This window comes from Pseudorasbora parva, chromosome 5, assembly GCF_024679245.1.
Source record: "Pseudorasbora parva isolate DD20220531a chromosome 5, ASM2467924v1, whole genome shotgun sequence".
Taxonomy (NCBI): domain Eukaryota; kingdom Metazoa; phylum Chordata; class Actinopteri; order Cypriniformes; family Gobionidae; genus Pseudorasbora; species Pseudorasbora parva.
The window spans coordinates 9667527-9689793 of record NC_090176.1 but is presented as its reverse complement, the minus strand read 5'-3'; the positions used below and the strand labels follow the sequence as shown (position 1 = coordinate 9689793).

The 22267-nt window shown below is 39.5% G+C and overlaps 1 protein-coding gene across 2 annotated transcripts in view; it reads left to right on the top strand.

Moving 5' to 3' along the window:
• The window catches only part of gad1a (glutamate decarboxylase 1a), a 43890-nt gene extending 30807 nt beyond the window's left edge, over positions 1-13083 (top strand). For both annotated transcript variants that reach the window (XM_067443220.1, XM_067443221.1), the window contains 5 exons: positions 1925-2003; positions 3672-3821; positions 5271-5378; positions 8193-8282; positions 8769-13083. In XM_067443220.1, coding sequence (XP_067299321.1) covers positions 1925-2003; positions 3672-3821; positions 5271-5378; positions 8193-8282; positions 8769-8942 — 601 coding nt within the window. In that variant the 3' untranslated portion in view covers positions 8943-13083. The remainder of the gene's footprint in view (positions 1-1924; positions 2004-3671; positions 3822-5270; positions 5379-8192; positions 8283-8768) is intronic.
• Positions 13084-22267: the final 9184 nt, after the last annotated feature.

Genomic DNA, 22267 nt, shown 5'->3' with positions numbered 1-22267 from the left:
CTTTACTCCACTGCATCCCACTGTGTAAACCCATCCCATGAAGCTCTCCACACACTGTTCTTGGGCTAATCTGAAAGCCACACAAAGTTTGGAGGTCTGTAGCTATTGACTTTGCTGAAAGTTGCCGACTTCAGCGCACTCTTCACCTCCGCATGCACTGACCCCTCTCGTTGATTTTATGTGCCCTACCACTTCGTTGCTGAGTTGCTGTTGTTCCCAATTGCTTTCACTTTATTATTATACCACTAACAGCTGACGGTGGAATATTTTTAGTAGTGAGGAAATTTCACAAATTGACGTATTGAACAGGAGGCAACCTATCACTGTACCAAGCTTGAGTTCACTGAGCTCCCGAGAGCGACCCATTCTTTCACTAATGTTTGTAGAAGCGTCTGCATTTATATTTCTTGATTTTATACACCTTTGGTCATTGAACTGATGGAACACATGAATTCAATGATTTGGAGGGGTGTCAATACTTTTGGCAATATAATGTATTATAAAACCTTATGAGCTTGCTTCATTATTACTATATTATATTAATGAATAATGTTTTACTATATTAATATAGTACATTTTAAATAATTACATTTTAATAACCATTTAAGAAGTACACTCATTTTGATATGTTGACTTACAAACTAAAGCACATGTAAAGTACTTGATTTAAATTTTAACTGTAGTTTGTTATTCACTATTATATTTAGTTTATAGATTTTAAATGTACTAGACTGCAACTTCATCATTACAAATGTGTAGTTACAAATATATTTAAATACAAAAAAGTATCATAAAAATTACATTAAAGTATATTTTAGTTTATCATAAATGCATTAAACAATACACATTTACCTTATTTCAAAGGCAAAATAAATAACTAAATTCCATATAAAGATGTACTTAATTTCTAAAAAGATATCAGGCCAAGGCTCTCTGGTTAAAAATATAAAAAGCCTTTATTCTATCTCGGCTTATGTATTAAAAGCATTTAGACAAACACCGCACACCAATGCGTTGCCCTTCATCAGGGTGTGGGTAACAGACACACTCAGAGGCTGAATCTGAAATGGCCCCCCATACCCTCAATAGGGCATTATTTGAAGGGACAGACAGTGGCGTCCGAAACCATAGTGGACGTTATTGAGAGCACTCATTCAGTCCCACAATGCACCGCAATAACAAGTCTACAGCTGATGTACACACAATGGCTGTTCGACTTCATGCACTCGTTTTCATTCACTCCTTCAGGTGAGCTGTGTCAGTGGACTAACGTAGGGAAGAGTGAATGAGGGTTTAGGGGGCGATTTCGGATTCAGCCTCTGACTCACCCTGATGAAGGCTTTTTAGCAGCAGCGAGTTGGTGTGTGGTGTTTGTGAATATGCTTTTATATTTATGAATTTTATGAATAAGCCACGATAGAATGAAGGCTTTTTATATTTTCAAAACATCTGAGTGCCTTGGTCTGATATTTTTTATGATTTGGATCGTCCCTATAGCACCAGGGGACAGTTTTTACACCCCTTGAAGCACATTTTTTTGCTTTATGTACTAAATTTATACTAAGAGAATACATCTTGATGGATAAACAGTTCTACTTAAGTGGTTAAAAATCTCTAATTGCATTATATATATATATATATATATATATATATATATATATATATATATATATATATATATATATATATATATATATTTTAAACTACATTTTAATTTAATTGCAATTAAGTATCCAAAAACATTAACTTCAGTTCACACTTAAAGTATACCATCATGGCAATAAGATTTCTCAAAACTAGCAGGGGCAGACTTAGACTTTTGTTGTAATGGTTGCTACACCCCTTTTTTTTCATACACTACTATGTTCTATAACAAAGTAAAGCGTGTGCCGACACCGTGTTCTGATCTGTGTTTTTTCTGCAGAGCTAACTCTGTCACATGGAACCCACACAAGATGATGGGTGTGCCACTTCAGTGCTCTGCCATTCTGGTCCGAGAGAAGGTAAAAGAGAAAGGGGGATGCCAGAATGAATGAGTCTAAATGGTTATAGAACGGAGTAAAATTTAGTAATAGAATACAAAGAAAACTGACTATAGGTCCTTCTAAAAAAAAAATAGCATATTGTGATAAAGTTCATTATTTTCAATATTGTATTGATAAAAAATTACCTTTCATATATTTTAGATTCATTGCACACCAACTGAAATATTTCAGGTCTTTTATTGTTTTAATACTGATGATTTTGGCATACAGCGCATGAAAACCCCAAATTCCTATCTCAAAAAATTAGCATATTTCATCCGACCAATAAAAGAAAAGTGTTTTTCATACAAAAAAGTCAACCTTCAAATAATTATGTTCAGTTATGCACTCAATACTTGGTGGGGAATCCTTTTGCAGAAATGACTGCTTCAGTGTGGCGTGGCATGGAGGCGATCAGCCTGTGGCACTGCTGAGGTGTTATGGAGGCCCAGGATGCTTCGATAGCGGCATTAAGCTCATCCAGAGTGTTGGGTCTTGCGTCTCTCAACTTTCTCTTCACAATATCCCACAGATTCTCTATGGGGTTCAGGTCAGGAGACTTGGCAGGCCAATTGAGCACAGTAATACCATGGTCAGTAAACCAGGTCGTGCTGAAAAACCAAATCTTCATCTCCATAAAGCTTTTCAGCAGATGGAAGCATGAAGTGCTCCAAAATCTCAAAATCGCTGACATGGCACCCCAGACCATCACTGACTGTGGGAACTTGACACTGGACTTCAGGCATTTTGGCATTTCCTTCTCCCCAGTCTTCCTCCAGACTCTGGCACCTTTATTTCCGAATGACATGCAAAATTTGCTTTCATCCGAAAAAAGTACTTTGGACCACTGAGCAACAGTCCAGTGCTGCTCCTCTGTAGCCCAAAAGTGTCTTGACCTGGGGAATGCGGCACCTGTAGCCCATTTCCTGCACACGCCTGTGCACGATGGCTCTGGATGTTTCTACTCCAGATTCAGTCCACTGCTTCCGCAGGTCCTCCAAAGTCTGGAATCGGCCCTTCTCTACAATCTTCCTCAGGGTCCGGTCACCTCTTCTCGTTGTGCAGCGTTTTTTGCCACACTTTTTCCTTCCCACAGACTTCCCACTGAGGTGCCTTGATACAGCACTCTGGGAACAGCCTATTCGTTCAGAAATGTCTTTCTGTGTCTTACCCTCTCGCTTGAGGGTGTCAATGATGGCCTTCTGGACAGCAGTCAGGTCGGCAGTCTTACCCATGATTGCGGTTTTGAGTAATGAACCAGGCTGGGAGTTTTTAAAAGCCTCAGGAATCTTTTGCAGGTGTTTAGAGTTAATTAGATGATTCAGATGATTAAGTTAATAGCTCGTTTAGAGAACCTTTTCATGATATGGTAATTGTTTGAGATAGGAATTGTGGGTTTTCATGAGCAGTATGCCAATACCATCAGTATTAACACAATAAAAGACCTGAAATATTTCAGTTGGAGTGCAATGAATCTAAAATAGATGTAACTTTAATTTTTATCATTACATTATGGAAAATAATGAACTTTTATCACAAAATGCAATTTTTTTGAGAAGGACCTGTAGATATAACATGTTCAAAAGACACAAGAGTAAAAGAGCGATAGACAGTACATGTGATTATTTTAATCTCTGTGTTTAACAGGGTCTACTACAGGGCTGCAACTCCATGTGTGCTGGCTATCTCTTTCAGCCGGATAAACAGTATGATGTCACCTATGATACGGGGGACAAGGCCATACAGTGTGGCCGCCATGTAGACATCTTCAAATTCTGGCTCATGTGGAAGTCAAAGGTGTGTGTGCACATTTATGAGATCAGAACCTCAGTGTCTGATAGTGTGTTACTCATGAATGAGTCAAACAAATGGATGGTTAGATGAACAAATGAGTGGAAGGATGGATGAATAGATGTATGGATTAACAATTGAAAGGACGGATGGATGAATGAATGGATGATGGCTGGATGAATGGATGGATATATGATGGATCAATGAATGAATGGATTGATGGATAAATGGTTGGACAGATAATGGACGAATGGGTTGATTGATGGATGATGTATGGATGGTCAGATGGATGAACGGTTGGATGGATAGTGGCTGGATTGATGGATGGAGTGAGTGAGTGAGTGAGTGAGTGAGTGAGTGAGTGAGTGAGTGAGTGAGTGTGTGAGTGAGTGAGTGAGTGAGTGAGTGAGTGAGTGAGTGAGTGAGTGAGTGAGTGAGTGAGTGAGTGAGTGATGGATGAATGAACGGTTGGATGGATGAGGGATGAATTGGTGGGTGGATGGACGAATGAATGATGGATAAATGGATGGATAGGTGAATGGCTGGATAGATGGATGGATGGATGAATGAATGAATAATGGATAGATGGATGTGTGGAGGGATGGTTGAATGAATGAACAAATGGTTGGATGGATGATGGATGAATTGGTGGATAGATGGATGGATGAGTGGATAGGTGAACAGTCAGATGAATGATGAATAAATGGGTGGATGGATGGATGGTGGATCAATGGGTGGATGAATGAATGAGTAATTGAGTGAGTGAGTGAGTGAGTGAGTGAGTGAGTGAGTGAGTGAGTGAGTGAGTGAGTGAGTGAGTGAGTGAGTGAGTGAGTGAGTGAGTGAGTGAGTGAGTGAGTGAGTGGTTGGATGGATGACGTATGAATTGGTGGGTGGATGGACGAATTGTTGATGGATGGATGACTAGTTGGATGATTGATTGATGGATGAATGGTTGGATGGATGAATGAATGAATGAATGAATGATGTGTGGAGGGATGGTTGAATGAAGGAACGAATGGCTGGATGGATGATGGATGAATTGGTAGATGGATGGATGGATGGATGGATGGATGGATGGGTGAACAGTTAGATGAATGATGAATAAATTGGTGGATGAATGAATGATGGTTCAATGGGTGGAAGACAATGAATGAATGAATGAATGAATGAATGAATGAATTAATGAATTGTTGAGTGGATGGATGGATGGGTAAATAGATGGATGGATGGGTGAACGGTTAGATGAATGATGAATAAATGGGTGGATGAATGAAGAATCAATCAATCAAAGAATCAATGAATCAATTGGTGAGTGGATGGGTGGATGGGTGAATGGATGGATGGATGGATGGATATATAGTGTGTTGTCATGTAGAGAATCAATATCAATCCAGCACGTGATGTTTGTGCAGAATATCAGCTGTCGTGTTGTGGCTCTCTCGTGTTTACCAGGGCACTATTGGCTTTGAGAAACACATTGACAGATGTTTGGAGCTGTCGGAGTATCTCTACCACAAGATTAAGAACAGAGAAGGATATGAGATGGTGTTTCAAGGGGAGGTGAGTGAACAAACACTCCATAATGACATACTCTAGTGCTATTCAGAGTCAAGCTGGCTGTTAGTCTGAGCCATATCATGGCTTATTAATGCGCCCCTGTGGCTTTAAGACTCTATGTTCTTCAATCTGGTAAGGGTCTGGCAACACATTGCTTCTATGGTTCATGTTTAACTAGCATTAAAACGTGTTCAGCATGATTCTCTACTGTTGCTCTAACAGCAGTTGACCTGGAAGAGAAAACTGACCACAGAAGAAGACTGTGGAGGTTTACATCACTGTACTGCTCCTCATGGCAGCACATACTTGCATTACCTTGATTTGCATTCTGACACATGGAAAAAACAAATGGCATTTGTGTTGCTTGAAGTGTTGACATCTATGTGCTAGTGTAGACTAGTATATTTCAGATGACACAATGAACACTCCCAGTGCACAGAAGCAAAGAATGTAGCAAAGAAAATTAGGCTTTTATAATGATTCACAAATCAAGTCAAGTCAACTTTATTTTTATTGCGCTTTTTACAATGTCGATTGATTCAAAGCAGCTTCACAGTGTTAACAGGAAAAAAAACAGAATTTGATTCGGCTGTACAGCTGCTCTGGAAAAAAACAGTCATGTCATCGTCCAGCTCAGTTCAATAATCATATAGTGTCAATGCAGGCGGATCAGTGATATAGTTGAATTTTTAGTGTCCTCAACTTAGCAAGCCAACAGCAACAGTAGCAAGGAACCTAAACTCCTTCAGGGCCAGAATGGAGAAAAAACCTTGGGAGAAACCAGACTCAGTCGGGGTGCCAGTTCTCCTCTGGCCGACGAACAGACAGTGTATGATGATCAGTGTATGATTATGATTCTGGCAGCATTACAGATCTTAAGTCATATTAGGTAAATGGATATTCGTAAGATTATTTGAAAGATTGGAGTCGTCATGCCGGAGACGGGTTTATTGAGGATGTCGTGCCGATGCAGCATTTACAGGAGGAGTTTAATAGACTCTTTTTCTGCAGACACTCAGGGATGTGTTGGTCATGTTCAGGCTCAGGTCCATCATCTGATCTGGATCCGGCCCGGATCCGGCCGACTGCAGTAAACCTCGGGATAAACAGAGAGACTAACATTAGTGTAGATGCCGTTCTTCTTATGATGTAACGAGTACATCAGGTGTTATGGGAAGTGTTCCCGGTTCCGGCTGACCTAGTTAATGCAGCCTAACAATCAGTCAATTGAATTGAATAATGAAAGTTAAAAATGTTCTATGTGGATGCCATAGTAAAGAGATGTGTTTTTAGTCTAGATTTAAACTGACAGAGTGTGTCTGCTTCCCGAACAATGCTAGGAAGACTGTTCCAGAGTGCTAAATAGGAAAAGGATTGACCACCTGCAGCTGATTTAGATATTCTAGGTATTATCAACTGGCCAGAGTTTTGAGACCGCAACAGACGTGATGGAGTATAATGTGTTAAGAGCTCGCTTAAGTACTGGGGAGCTAAACCATTTAGTGCTTTGTAAGTAAGAAGTAAGATTTTAAAATGTATGCAATGTTTAATAGGGAGCCAGTGCAGTGTTGACAGAACTGGACTAATATGATCATACTTCCTGGTTCTAGTAAGAACTCGAGCTGCTGCGTTTTGGACTAGCTGGAGTTTGTTTATTAAGTGAGCAGGGCAACCACCCAGTAGAGCATTACAATAATCTAGCCATGAGCTCATGAAGGCATGAACTAACTGTTCAGCATTTTGCATTGAAAGCATGTGCTGATTAAAGTAATGTAAAGTTTGGCTATATTCTTAGTGAATATTAGCTGATTATTTCAAATAATTAGACCCTAGTATACAAACTATTTTTTAGGCCCCATAATAATGAAATCCTAGAATCATCCATGCTGCTTAATATTGTCATGGATCGGTATGGAACAAAGGGGTGAGGACTCAAATGTAGGAGAAATAAAGATTTATTAAATAAACAAAAAACAAAAACCCAAAACCCACGAGGGGGGAAACATAAACTAGAACTAGAACTACACAAACTCAAACATGTGGTGAACCAGGAGTCATAGACAGTACAACGATCCAACAAAGACTAACAAACACAAGGAGCTTAAAAAGGGGACAAATCAAGCAGGGAACTGAGGAAATACAGGTGGGGCAAATCAAAATAATGAATGGCTGCGTCTAAAACCAGGAAAATGCTGCCTTTGGAGGACACATTTGAAGGCAGAAAGGCATCAATCAATGTCCGAACATATATATGATGTTAGCTTCACTTCCTGTCTCCTGAGAGACCTTCATCTGATCGATTTTTGAAGGCAGCATACATGTGTCCTTCGCTGCCTTTGATATCCCACAATCCTGTGCTTTCCATTCAGTGACAGTTGAGCTGGGAAAAAAGATGGCGTTCAGAAGTTGCGTTTGCTGGTCAGTTTGTGTGTAAATGTATGTTTTTAACAAATATTTTTCACTTCTGATGTCATTTCTAGCGAGAAATCACTACTGTAGAAATTAAATGTGTTTAGTTCTCACCAAAGCTCGCTCTATTTTGCTGTAGATCATTAAACTGCCACACTGCCTTAGAAGCCTGTCCGAAATCGTTTCGTGAGGTGCCTTCATTCATAAAAGCAACGAGTCAGCGAGTAAGCTGCATAGGTTTTCGGACGCAGCCAATGAGTAAACAAGGGGTAGGGATCAGACAATGACACGAGCACATGCCTAAAATAACACAACACCAAGAGTGCTACACAAGACAGGACAGGCATGTGACAAATATATGTCCCGTTTTCTTAAATGCTACATGCCATCTTTCTGTCTGTTTGTTAGCCCCAGCACACCAATGTGTGTTTCTGGTACTTTCCTCCGAGCCTGCGACTCCTGCCAGATGGAGACGAGAAAAGACAACGGCTTCATAAGGTCAGATGATACTCAAAGACTCACTTCTCCTCCTATTTACACAAACTTTTCAATAAAGTTTCTTCTTCTCAACAAAGCTGCATTTGTTTAATTAAAATTACAGTAAATACTTTGAATGTTGTGAAATATCCTTTCAATTTTAAAAAAGTTTTCTATTTGAATGCATTTTAAAATGCAATTTATTTCTGTGATGACAAAGCTAAAATGTCAGCAGCCATTACTCCAGTATTCAGTGTCACATGAGCCTTCTCTTATTTGAAAATGTAATAACATTTCACGATATTGCTGTTTTTACTGTATTCTCGATCAGTAAGCAGTCTTGGTGAGCATAAGACTGCTTTCATAAACATAGAGTGATAATTATTACAAGCTTTTGACCGGTATGCCACATATTTCACCACAAAGTCACCATAATACTGTACAACAAAATTCATAATTCATATTACTGTATAAGCATTAAACTTCTGTTTTGTGACTTCTATCAAGGTTGCCCCCAAAATCAAGGCGATGATGATGGAGTGTGGGACAACAATGGTGGGCTACCAGCCTCAGGGTGATAAGGTCAACTTCTTCAGAATGGTCATCTCCAACGCGGCTGTAACCAGGTCTGACATTGACTTCCTGATCGACGAGATAGAACGACTGGGACAGGATTTATAGAGTGCACAGGGTGGAAAATCAGTAGATTCTGTAGGAAAATAGGACATGGAGAAGTATTGTATCAGCTAGACATCCCAGAGTATTAGCCCAGTGAAGTGTTCTAAAATAATGACACTCTCGGATATTCCACTAGGATATTAGACATTCCAGAGAGCAAAGTTGATGAGCTCTTTGAGCTATAATCATAAAGAAGGACCAGATTTCCCCCTATGGCATTATGCCTTCTCCTCTTCCCTTCTCCCAGTTGTCCGTCTGTTGTGTTCTGTCCTTTATTTTTAACTGGAAATTCCCTATAAACTTTACAACTGTACATTAAGGAAATGTTCAAGGTTGATATCGACAGAATTTGGAAATAATTTGTCCATCAGTTTGTACAAAGAAACAAAAATCGTGCTTAGAGTATAGCCTTTACAATGGAAATATATTACATCGGGTTCATAATATCACACTGCATTAAAATATACTCACAAATACGATTTAGACAACTTGCAGCGCAAATATCACGCAGTTATGTTCAAAATAATTAAGATAAGCACATTAACAAAACATAATACTCTCAAATCTGTGCTTTAAAACCTGAATGTCTTGCCACAGACTGCATTCATTTAAACGCTACATTTTTATACAAACTGAGGGACAAATCAAAATTATTTTCTGTGGAAATACTGCACACCTTTTGAACCAGGAACATTTACTTTAAAATCCCAAACTGGTGTGAATTCTCAATAAAAATAAGAGTTTTTGAATGTACTATATTACCATCTAACAGCATCCAAATGCATCATTTCTTAGCTGTTATGTAATGAAGATGAATTGAAGTGTGCACCATTGTACTGTATAGACACGCTGTGTTTTTAGAATTTATGACTCTTTGTGCAATTTGTGGTTGTTTGAGACAAACATATATCTTAGTTTTACAGTAAGAAATATTTGAATTGTGGTAAGATTTAAATAGGGAAATTTGATGAGATGTTATTTGTATCACAAGAATAACTGTGCCAGAGATTACTCCTCTATTTATACCCTAAGTATTTTCATTTTGTATTTTGAGAGGTAATATGTGTCTATATAGTTTAAAACAGTGCATTAGAGATTTTAATTCATTTATTAACCAAAGACATGGAACAAAAATTATCATTTATTGTCAGTCTACACATATGTAACATTACACTATATGGCCAAAAGTATGTGGATTCTAACTAACTTTTAGTTAAAAAAAATTTAATTAAGTGTTTAATTAAATTTTAGCAACCCAGGACATTATTCACTACCTTCTCCCTCAATATTTTTTTAAAGTTCGACATTCGTAGTATTCGTCTATCTATTCATCATAATATAACAAGGACAAAAATATAAGATGATGTCTGTTTTCTAATTATTTTTGTGTAAAATAAATAACATACAAAAAGAAAGAAGGAAAAAAAGCAATAGGGTCGCTAGCGACCCAAGGTATGTAATAGTGTAAGTATATTTTTTTTCTTCCTGTTCAACAATTGAATCTTTGATGACTCAATAAGTGCAATTGACCTTTATTCTGAAATGGCTCAGCGATTTAATGCAGATCAAGTACTGGACACAATCAAACATAAGTGTCACTGTCACTTGAGGGTGGACCTGGTGAAGAAGCTCATCAAAATATTGATGTCTCCAAAAGTTAATATGGGTATTAATATAAGGTAATTATTATTAATTAAAGTTAATATTAATAAAATATATCATTTTATTTATAATTTTGTCTTTTTTATTAAAATATCAAGAAAGTTTGATATTATTCCCGCAGTTAGAGATCCATCTGTGTGATATATAGACCCGGGTCACTAAATACTAGCCTAGAAATCTAGACGCCCCCTAGCGGCAGCAAATTTAATCTGCCCGCAAGTGTGGTCTAGGAACTCTCAATACCCTTCTGAGCTGTATTCCTCACAATCTGGACGGGCCAATCACATCGTGTATAGAGTCGGCGGGCGGGGCCATAATGACGACGGCCGAGTTGCGTTTGCGTGCTTCTAGTAAACACAGAAACTGGCGAACGGCGGCGGTCTTTCGAATCAGCTTTGACCGCGATTCTGGAAGACTTGGAGTTAAGCTTTTCTCTGAGAAAAGAACAAAGAACGGCACTGAAGTCATTCTTAAAAAGGGAAGATGTGTTCGGAGTTTAGCCGACTGGATACGGTGAATGTTTAATCTGTCAGCGAGCTCTAGCTGCATTACCTTTGTTGCTCTGGTTGGTGTAGCGCTATCCTATCGCGTGCAGAGGGAGTTTGAAAGACAACCGTTTATCCGCCCCTCGGATTGAGCTGTCAATGGTGAGTTTCCAGACCAAACATCTTGATGTGGGTCTGGCTTGTCAGGCTAACTAAATACTTGAATATGTAATAATGACTGGGGAAACATTTAAGGGGTTAATGTTTTATTCCAGTGAAGACATTTTAATGCTACATCATAATGACCATCTATTGAAATGTTGGTGACAGAAACAGGGTCCATATAAATATGGTTGACAAAGTGGACGACTTTGACGGGTCTGCACAAAACCAGACGTGAAGTGTACCTTTACCAGACCCAACGTCAGTGCCTTTGGCCATATAGTGTATTTAACTTAGTCTAAAATATGAAAGTGTTGTGATATTAATATAGCAGAGCATTTTATAATTATACTGCAGTGAATGGTGTACAACCTATGTTCTGGGATTAAATTCCCGGCAAATGCATTGTGGTCACGGATCCCAAAAAATAAGCATGATTTTGAATTTTTTAAAAACACATGTAAAAATATATTGCCTATCTATAAGCTCGAATCAAAAAAAAATTAAATTGCATTTTAAAAATGTCACAAGCATGAATCAAAACGTAAAGGGGTAACTAAAACTAAAACAACTTTTTTTAGTTAGTGATCTGTAAGACTGGGGCTGTATTAGTGTTGCTGTTCATTGATTCGAGGAAATGTTTTGACATTGGGTAAAGTGTTTTAATTCTACAATATATGGTGTAAAAAGTGCTGCCCTCCTCGAGTTGAACGCGACTTATGTTCTTATGTTTCTCCCAAAGCTCCTGGCTCGAGCTCACCACGCCCTGAGAAATATTTTCCCATTGATCACATTCAACGGCTTCACTCCAGTGTAAACTCTATCGTTTCTGCCACTGATTCTGTTTCTAAACACATAAAAAGAGTAACTGTGACTTTTTATCTCAGATTTTTTTTATAAAGTCAGAATTCTGAGATATAAACGCGCAATTGGGAGAAAAAAAAAGTCTGAATTAGGATAAGGATTTGACTGTTCATAGATTAGGTCGGTGACCTCCTTCTCTCTTACGCTGGGGGGGTCGGCATCAGGAGTTAAGGCCGCAGTTTGAGTCAGCGGCTCGATTGATAAGGCTCTGGCCCTGTGTCTACAGACAGTTATTCACCCTCCTCCACTTCAGGTGAAGGTGGGGGAGAAAAGTCCTCTTCTTCAAATGATTGCTCTGTTGCAAATCTACTAGCGTCACTCTATCTTTGAGAGTCTGACAGCTGTCAATCAATCCGTCACTGCGGCTCCCAGTCCCAGGTGCCCGCCCTCGGTTCGTCTCTGCCCACTTTTCCAGCATTTTTCAAATATTGCCAGTGGGTGGAGCTAGGCTCAGACCAGGGGTTGAGTTACACATTAAACCTTACAAATTATATTACACAGAACGTGTTCTTAAAAATGATGTTCTCTTTGGTTTTATTTCTCTGTATTGTGTGCTCTCTTCCATTTTGTGCGCATATTTTATTTTTTGTAAGGTTGTGCTGTTTTTCTCTCCGCTTTTCTTCCACGTTCTCTGCTTGTTTTTCCCAATCCCGGAGTTTGAGTTTCATGTAAATTAAGCCGTCGCGATTGGTCCACCATCCAATTGGTTCTAGATAGACAGCTCCTCCACTAGCCAATCAATGGAAGAGAGGAGTTGACATCACTCTCAATCTGAAATATAGACATAAATCATGCTTATAATAATTTGATCTTTGACAATGCTATTGTGATTATTTAGCTTAATTGTATTTTAATTTTGTGCACTATATGTGTTTTCTATTATTTCATGCTTATTTTTAAATCCATGACCGCAATACATTTGTCAGGAATTTAATCACACACACACACATATATATATATATATATATATATATATATATATATATATATATATATATATATATATATATATATATATATATATATATATATATATATATATATATAAAACACACACACACTTGAAAAAAGAAAGAATGCTAACAATAAAGTTGAAGTATTTATTTGGTTAAGAGAGAAGCACAGCAACATATTCCATGAAGGGAAATGTATTTTATGAACTGCTATTTGTAGTATTAGTAATTAGGTTTCATTTTTTGGGTATTGGCCAAATACAATTACACATTCCTGAATCAAACAAACGATGCTAATATTTTGTGTACGCTATGCTTACTTCAGTCTGCACAGTAGATGTAAAGCTAAAGATCTCTACATTAAAGCCTGAGTGTTTACTGACCAAAAGATGTGCATTTTAAATGGCCTGCAGTATATGTGCAATATCGCTGTTCACTGTCACCAGTACGAATAAACACTCAGCTTTAAAAAAAACCTTGATTTATTTTGTGTTTATTAATTCAAGAAGAGAATGAACGTTATCACATGTATCACTAAACAGAACAATGCACCATGTTTTTATATTTCAAACTTTATTTATATAACGCTTTATACAGCACAGAGTTTCAAAGCAGATTCACTGTAATGGGAAAATATCAGACTCAATGAAGCTAACTTCATTAGACAAATTCAGATTCTGCTGGAAAGAAGCTCTACAGAAGACAACAGTGTCATGAATGAGTGCGAGAACTGTAGACTGGATAAACCCAGCCCGGTCTGTCAGTGATTTGATTTCTTGCAGCTCAGGCTGGAAACCTGTACATATTTTTATCCTGCTTCTGTGTCAAATTTGCGTGGACCGATCACAAATCGGCTTATCCACCTGGCACGCTATTGGTGGTTTAACACATTGACAGATAGAGAAGCGATGAATCGATGGTCTGATTCGTTCAAGGACTATCCAATTGTGTACAGTCATTTGAACTACGCCCGTTGATCACGCCTCTTGTGCAGTAGAAAATACAGAGCAGACTCACCAGACCAATGTTCAATCTTTAAAGACTGAGCTTGGTCTGGTGATAGACCTACCCGATTACATGTAGATGCGTATAAATAGTAAGAGTGTGCAATGTCGTGGAATGTGGATTTTGGCGTGCATATGATACGCTGTTTTTCGCGTGCATATGATACGCACTTTATGGTGTGTATATAAGACACTCTTGGGTAGGATTAAGGCGGTGGGGTGGGGGGTTCGTACGTATAATACGCCATAAAGTGTGTATCATATGCACGTGGAAAAAAAAGCGTATAGCATATGCGTGCCAAAATGAATTTTGGCATATATATTCCACGACATTGCACACTCATGCTATTTATATGCATTTTCGTGAGAAGCTACTATAGTGGAAATGCTAGTGAATTTTGTTTTGTGAATGTAATGACTTTTTATTATTATTACAAATTATATTATCTGTACAAGAATTTGAGTGAAAAGTTGGATTAAACTCAGATAACCGTCTTTTGAGGCCAAATGATTTGCTCTTCCAGTGAATGCGGTGTTATAATGGTTTTCTCTGAAGAAAACTGGAGTGTCCTTGGGTCAGTCCCTTCATAGACAGCATGAGGAACAGAATCAAAGCACTGTGGTGAGGTCCTCATTTGTTGTAACAGATAAAAAGCCATGACTGTGGCATAACACTCATTAGACTGCATACGCTTCTGAATTTCCATGTTCCAGCCCATTTCACAGGGATCTCTGTAAATTTCACAGCCATTGGAAGTAATGTTGAGACACAGCTGCAGCATTTAATGCAACTCACTATTCAAACTGCAATCACTACAAAACGCACCATTACCTTATTCAAAACGCTTCCTGTGGCAGATTTCAGCCAGCTTTTCAAGAAAGCTCTCTGCCGTAAACGAAAGTGTTTTGCCTAAGGACAGAGAAAAGAAACTCAGTATCTCATCTAATCCCAAGCCTCTCTTCCCTCAATCTCCGCTATCACTCCTCACGTCTCACATTATTAACCCTGAGCAGGAGTTTTGTGATCACAGCAGGGATGTGTTTCCACTTTCCAGCCCTCTGTGGGAGCAGGTTTGCTCGTTATTTACCTCTTTAAAGATATTTATCATAAAAGCCATCAGGCCGTGCTCTCTTTCATAAGCAAAGGAGGCCTGTGGGAAGCCAATTTCAGCTTTCTGCTGGCTGGATGCCTTCTATCCGGGTTGGGGTTGATGCAGGAGAAAGGTGTATTTCTGTTTCTGTGTATTCATCACAAGCTGGATGTCATCCTGCTGCCTGAAACAGTGTGATTTTCTGGCATTGCCAAAGAAGAGACATGGAAAAACAACAACCAAAACAACGTGTATCTCCAAGACACATTGGGCGCAATTATTGGCACCCCTATAATGTTTGACGAGTAAAATATCTCTGAAGTATATTCCTATTATTATTTTTATGGCACACCAGGGTGACTAGGAACATGAAACTGTCCAACTATGAAGTCTTGTTTCACAGGAGTATAAATATGAGGAAACACAAAGGCCAAATTCCCTTAATCATCACCACAATGAGTAAAGCCACAGAATATAGTTCAGATGTGCAGCAAAAGATTGTTGAGCTTCACAAAATAGAAAGTGGCTGCAGGAAAACAGCTAAAGCATTATACATTCCCATTTCCACCTTCAGGGCAATAATTAAGAAGTTCAATTAACTAAAGATGTTATGAATCTGCCCTGGAAGAGGACGTGTCTAAATCATCCTAATGCACGGTGAGGAGGAGAGTTTGAGTGGACAAAGACTTTTTAAAATCACATATTAACAATCACAGAGATTCGTTGAGTCTTGGGCTCAGAAAGACTTTAAAAAAATCAAAAATCAAACAACCTCTAAATCACCACATGTTGTTTGGGAGGGATTCAAGAAAAATCCTCCTCGCTCATCCAAACACAAACTCCAGCATATTCAGTTCAGACACGGCTGGATCATCAAACGGGACCGGGTTCTGTGGTCAGATGAAACTATAAAAAGAGCTTTTTGGCAGAGAACCCACCAGATGGCTTTGGTGCAAACAGGGATCAAAAGTACCTCCTGCCCACGGTTAAAAATCCCGCTGGATCTTTAATGTTGTGGGCCTATTTTTTAGCTGGAGCTTCTTGTTCAGACACATGGTATCATGGATTCTAGCAAATGCCAACAGATAAAAAATCTAAACCTGACAGCCTCTGCTAGAAATCTTATAATAGGCCGAGGTTGTATCTTCCAACAGGACAGTGATCCAAAACAAACATCAAAATCAACACACAAATGTGTCCCCTGAGCTGAACCCTGTAGGAGATGAACTGAAGAGAAGAAGCACCAACATGGATCTGGGAATCTGAAGGATCTGGAGAGATTCAGTGTGGAGGAATGATCTCTGATCTCTGGTCAGATGTTCTCCAAACTCATCAGGAGAGGACTCAAAGCTGATATCTTGACAAAATGAGGTTGAAAAAGTATTAAATAAAAGAGTGTCAATAATTATGGCCAAATGTTAACAAAATGTTAAAAAAAGAGATCATAAAACTACCTCACGAGAATGAACCTCATTGGTTCTTACTGAAGCTCAAACGTGCTGCGTAACACGAGAATGAACCTCATTGGTTCTCACTGAAGCTCAATCGTGCTGCGTAACACGAGAATGAACCTCATTGGTTCTTGCTGAAGCTCGCACGTGCTGCGTAACACGAGAATGAACCTCATTGGTTCTTACTGAAGCTCAAACGTGCTGAGTAACACGAGAATGAACCTCATTGGTTCTTACTGAAACTCAAACGTGCTGCGTAACACGAGAATGAACCTCATTGGTTCTTACTGAAGCTCAAACGTGCTGCGTAACACGAGAATGAACCTCATTGGTTCTTGCTGAAGCTCAAACCTGCTGAGTAACACGAGAATGAACCTCATTGTTTCTTACATAAGCTCAAACGTGCTGCGTAACACGAGAATGAACCTCATTGGTTCTTACTGAAGCCCAAATGTGCTGAGTAACACGAGAATGAACCTCATTGGTTCTTACTGAAGCTCAAACCTGCTGAGTAACACGAGAATGAACCTCATTGGTTCTTACTGAAGCTCACACGTGCTGCGTAACACGAGAATGAACCTCATTGGTTCTTACTGAAGCTCACACGTGCTGCGTAACACGAGAATTAACCTCATTGGTTCTTGCTGAAGCTCACACGTGCTGCGTAACACGAGAATGAACCTCATTGGTTCTTGCTGAAGCTCACACGTGCTGCGTAACACGAGAATTAACCTCATTGGTTCTTACTGAAGCTCAAACGTGCTGAGTAACACGAGAATGAACCTCTTTGGTTCTTACTGAAGCTCAAACGTGCTGATTAACACGAGAATGAACCTCATTGGTTCTTACTGAAGCTCAAACGTGCTGATTAACACAAGAATGAACCTCATTGGTTCTTACTGAAGCTCAAACGTGCTGCGTAACACGAGAATGAACCTCATTGGTTCTTGCTGAAGCTCAAATGTGCTGCGTAACACGAGAATAAACCTCATTGGTTCTTGCTGAAGCTCAAACGTGCTGCGTAACACGAGAATGAACCTCATTGGTTCTTACTGAAGCTCAAACGTGCTGCATAACACGAGAATGAACCTCATTGGTTCTTACTGAAGCTCAAACGTGCTGCGTAACACGAGAATGAACCTCATTGGTTCTTACTGAAGCTCAAACGTGCTGCGTAACACGAGAATGAACCTCATTGGTTCTTACTGAAGCTCACACGTGCTGCGTAACACGAGAATGAACCTCATTGGTTCTTACTGAAGCTCAAACGTGCTGAGTAACACGAGAATGAACCTCATTGGTTCTTGCTGAAGCTCAAACGTGCTGAGTAACACGAGAATGAACCTCATTGGTTCTTGCTGAAACTCAAACGTGCTGCGTAACACGAGAATGAACCTCATTGGTTCTTGCTGAAGCTCAAACGTGCTGCGTAACACGAGAATTAACCTCATTGGTTCTTGCTGAAGCTCACACGTGCTGCGTAACACGAGAATGAACCTCATTGGTTCTTGCTGAAGCTCACACGTGCTGCGTAACACGAGAATTAACCTCATTGGTTCTTACTGAAGCTCACACGTGCTGCGTAACACGAGAATGAACCTCATTGGTTCTTCCTGAAGCTCAAACGTGCTGAGTAACACGAGAATGAACCTCATTGGTTCTTGCTGAAGCTCAAACGTGCTGAGTAACACGAGAATGAGCCTCATTGGTTCTTGCTGAAACTCAAACGTGCTGCGTAACACGAGAATGAACCTCATTGGTTCTTGCTGAAGCTCAAACGTGCTGCGTAACACGAGAATTAACCTCATTGGTTCTTACTGAAGCTCAAACGTGCTGAGTAACACGAGAATGAACCTCATTGGTTCTTGCTGAAGCTCAAACGTGCTGCGTAACAGGAGAATTAACCTCATTGGTTCTTACTGAAACTCAAACGTGCTGCGTAACACGAGAATGAACCTCATTGGTTCTTGCTGAAGCTCAAACGTGCTGCGTAACACGAGAATTAACCTCATTGGTTCTTACTGAAGCTCAAACGTGCTGCGTAACACGAGAATGAACCTCATTGGTTCTTGCTGAAGCTCAAACGTGCTGCGTAACACGAGAATTAACCTCATTGGTTCTTACTGAAGCTCAATCGTGCTGCGTAACACGAGAATGAACCTCATTGGTTCTTACTGAAGCCCAAACGTGCTGAGTAACACGAGAATGAACCTCATTGGTTCTTGCTGAAGCTCAAACGTGCTGTGTAACACGAGAATGAACCTCATTGGTTCTTACTGAAGCTCAAACGTGCTGCGTAACACGAGAATTAACCTCATTGGTTCTTGCTGAAGCTCAAACGTGCTGCGTAACACGAGAATTAACCTCATTGGTTCTTGCTGAAGCTCAAACGTGGTGCGTAACACGAGAATGAACCTCATTGGTTCTTACTGAAGCTCAAACGTGCTGCGTAACACGAGAGTGAACCTCATTGGTTCTTGCTGAAGCTCAAACGTGCTGCGTAACACGAGAATGAACCTCATTGGTTCTTGCTGAAGCTCAAACGTGCTGAGTAACACGAGAATGAACCTCATTGGTTCTTGCTGAAGCTCAAACGTGCTGAGTAACACGAGAATGAACCTCATTGGTTCTTACTGAAGCTCAAACGTGCTGAGTAACACAAGAATGAACCTCATTGGTTCTTACTGAAGCTCAAACGTGCGATTAACACAAGAATGAACCTCATTGGTTCTTACTGAAGCTCAAACCTGCTGAGTAACACAAGAATGAACCTCATTGGTTCTTGCTGAAGCTCAAACGTGCTGCGTAACACAAGAACCAATGAGGTTCTTGCTAAAGCTCAATCGTGCTGAGTAACACGAGAATGAACCTCATTGGTTCTTGCTGAAGCTCAAACGTGCTGCGTAACACGAGAATGAACCTCATTGGTTCTTGCTGAAGCTCAATCGTGCTGAGTAACACAAGAATGAACCTCATTGGTTCTTACTGAAGCTCAAACCTGCTGAGTAACACAAGAATGAACCTCATTGGTTCTCACTGAAGCTCAAACCTGCTGAGTAACACAAGAATGAACCTCATTGGTTCTTACTGAAGCTCAAACGTGCTGATTAACATGAGAATGAACCTCATTGGTTCTTACTGAAGCTCAAACCTGCTGAGTAACACAAGAATGAAGCTCATTGGTTCTTACTGAAGCTCAAACCTGCTGAGTAACACAAGAATGAACCTCATTGGTTCTTACTGAAGCTCAAACGTGCTGATTAACATGAGAATGAACCTCATTGGTTCTTACTGAAGCTCAAACGTGCTGATTAACACAAGAATGAACCTCATTGGTTCTTGCTGAAGCTCAAACGTGCTGCGTAACACGAGAATGAACCTCATTGGTTCTTACTGAAGCTCAAACCTGCTGAGTAACACAAGAATGAACCTCATTGGTTCTTACTGAAACTCAAACGTGCTGAGTAACACAAGAATGAACCTCATTGGTTCTTACTGAAGCTCAAACGTGCTGATTAACACAAGAATGAACCTCATTGGTTCTTGCTGAAGCTCAAACGTGCTGAGTAACACGAGAATGAACCTCATTGGTTCTTACTGCTCAAGGTCAAATGTAAATGCGGTGCTGCAACACACAAGATCAAGCAAACATGCTTGAGCTTCCGTTTACCTAAATGAAATGTGTTCATCATATAAAGCGATCGAGTCTCATCAGATAATTTGCACTAAACCACTCAATTCATATGAATTAGTTTTACAATCTCTCTATTAACTTTATGAAGCATCAAAGGGGTAATTGCGTAGCTTGCTAGTTTGGAACGACATGAGGGTGAGAATTAAATTTGATGATAGAATTAAAAAAATTTGGGTGAACTATTAAACAAAACAAAACAAAAAAATCGATTTTGTTAATCTACTAGTTCTCTTTATGTTTGAGACACTGCTGGTACACCTGCAAATGTTATTTCCCCATAATGTCAAATGCTAAGCCTTGTGGAAAGCAGCCGAAGCAGCTCACACATTACCTTCAGTCTTAGCAGAGCTCTTCTTCAGCCATCAATTCCAATTACAAGCATTATTAACTTAGAGCCGCATTGGAAAGAATAAGCTTGGCTCTGTTCCCTCACACAGACAGACAGACAGACAGACAGACAGACAGACAGACAGACACACACACACACACACACACACACACACACACACACACACACACACACCTCGAGTGTGCGGTGCAGGCTATGGGCAGTAGAATGAGAAATACCAGCCGTCTGCTCTACACCCCATACACAAGGCAGCTTGCACACAAATATACTTGCTATTTCATAAGGTAACCATTCAAACCAAAATAGACGGCCTCTTTACAGTTAATGTCTGTCTTTATAATTACCTAAAGATTCCTTGATGTTTTTTGAGTACCATGTGAACAGTATGTTTATCAAAGTAACTTGGCATTACCATCTGACAACATCACTCTCTCAGACAGTAAAGAGATACTCCTCCAGTCCAGTGTGTGTTCAGTGTGGTCGTGTTAGCAGTGTTAAAGGGATAGTTCACCCAAAAATTAAATTATGTTTATCAGCTTACCCCCAGGGCACCCGATCCGAGATGTAGATGTGTTTGTTTCTTCAGCAGAACACAAATGGAGATTTTTAACTCCAAGAAAATTTTTGCATCCAAAATAAATGTACAAATTTTTAAAATATATACATAATAATAATAAATGAGAATCTGTCTAATTTCGTCCTATAGCCTACTTTATCTATTAGGATACTCTTCTATGTTGAGCCAGGGGGCATAACGTTAATTGTTATACTTGAAATAAACCTTTAACTTTACTTTGTAAACTATAAGTTTTGTCCTATGTACAGGCTATAAATGATGTAGATTCGGTCCTTTTGCTCATTATGAGATTAATAAAAGCCAGTTGGTGAAAATATGTAATAACTGAAGTGTAGGTCAATAGTGAGGTCATGTGACAGGAATGCTATATCTTTTACAACGTTTATAGTGGAATAATGGCACTTACTATTAAATATACAGCAGACAGCAGGCATCATTGTGTACTGCGCAGTATGCAGTACGCGTTCAACTTCAGAAGCAGCCCAGCATCTCCTGAAGTTATCGCTCCAGCGCCCTCCAGTGGTCCGATCTGAAACTGCTAGCCTTATTCATTTCTCTGTCACTGCCTACACCTGATAAATACTGACAGACACTTTGTGCTGAACCCGGCAATTGAAACAGTGGTGATATTGACAAAAATATGCTGCCAGTTCTTTCCCTGTCATTCTCGCCTTTGTTTGTTCCTTCCTAAATCACTTTCTCCAACACAGTGTAATCAGTTCAACGTTAATACTCTGCATATGGGTGTCTTGTGCAGTCCTGATAAATTATACTGTTAACCATACTTGACTGATTATTCATTCAGCAATCATTCATAATGATTACTGCATCATTATCCATGCCTAATCAGTTATGCAAAATCAGATTTATTATTGAAATGGGACCCCTTTGAAAAACACCATCATTTTCTCAAGCAATTGTTCCTGGCTGTGCAATATGATGCTTATATTTCTGCACAGCATATCTCCAGGCTCCAGAAGCTATTTGTTCTGTCCAGAGTGTGAGTCTGTAATGGGGCTCGATAGTCTGCTCTAAA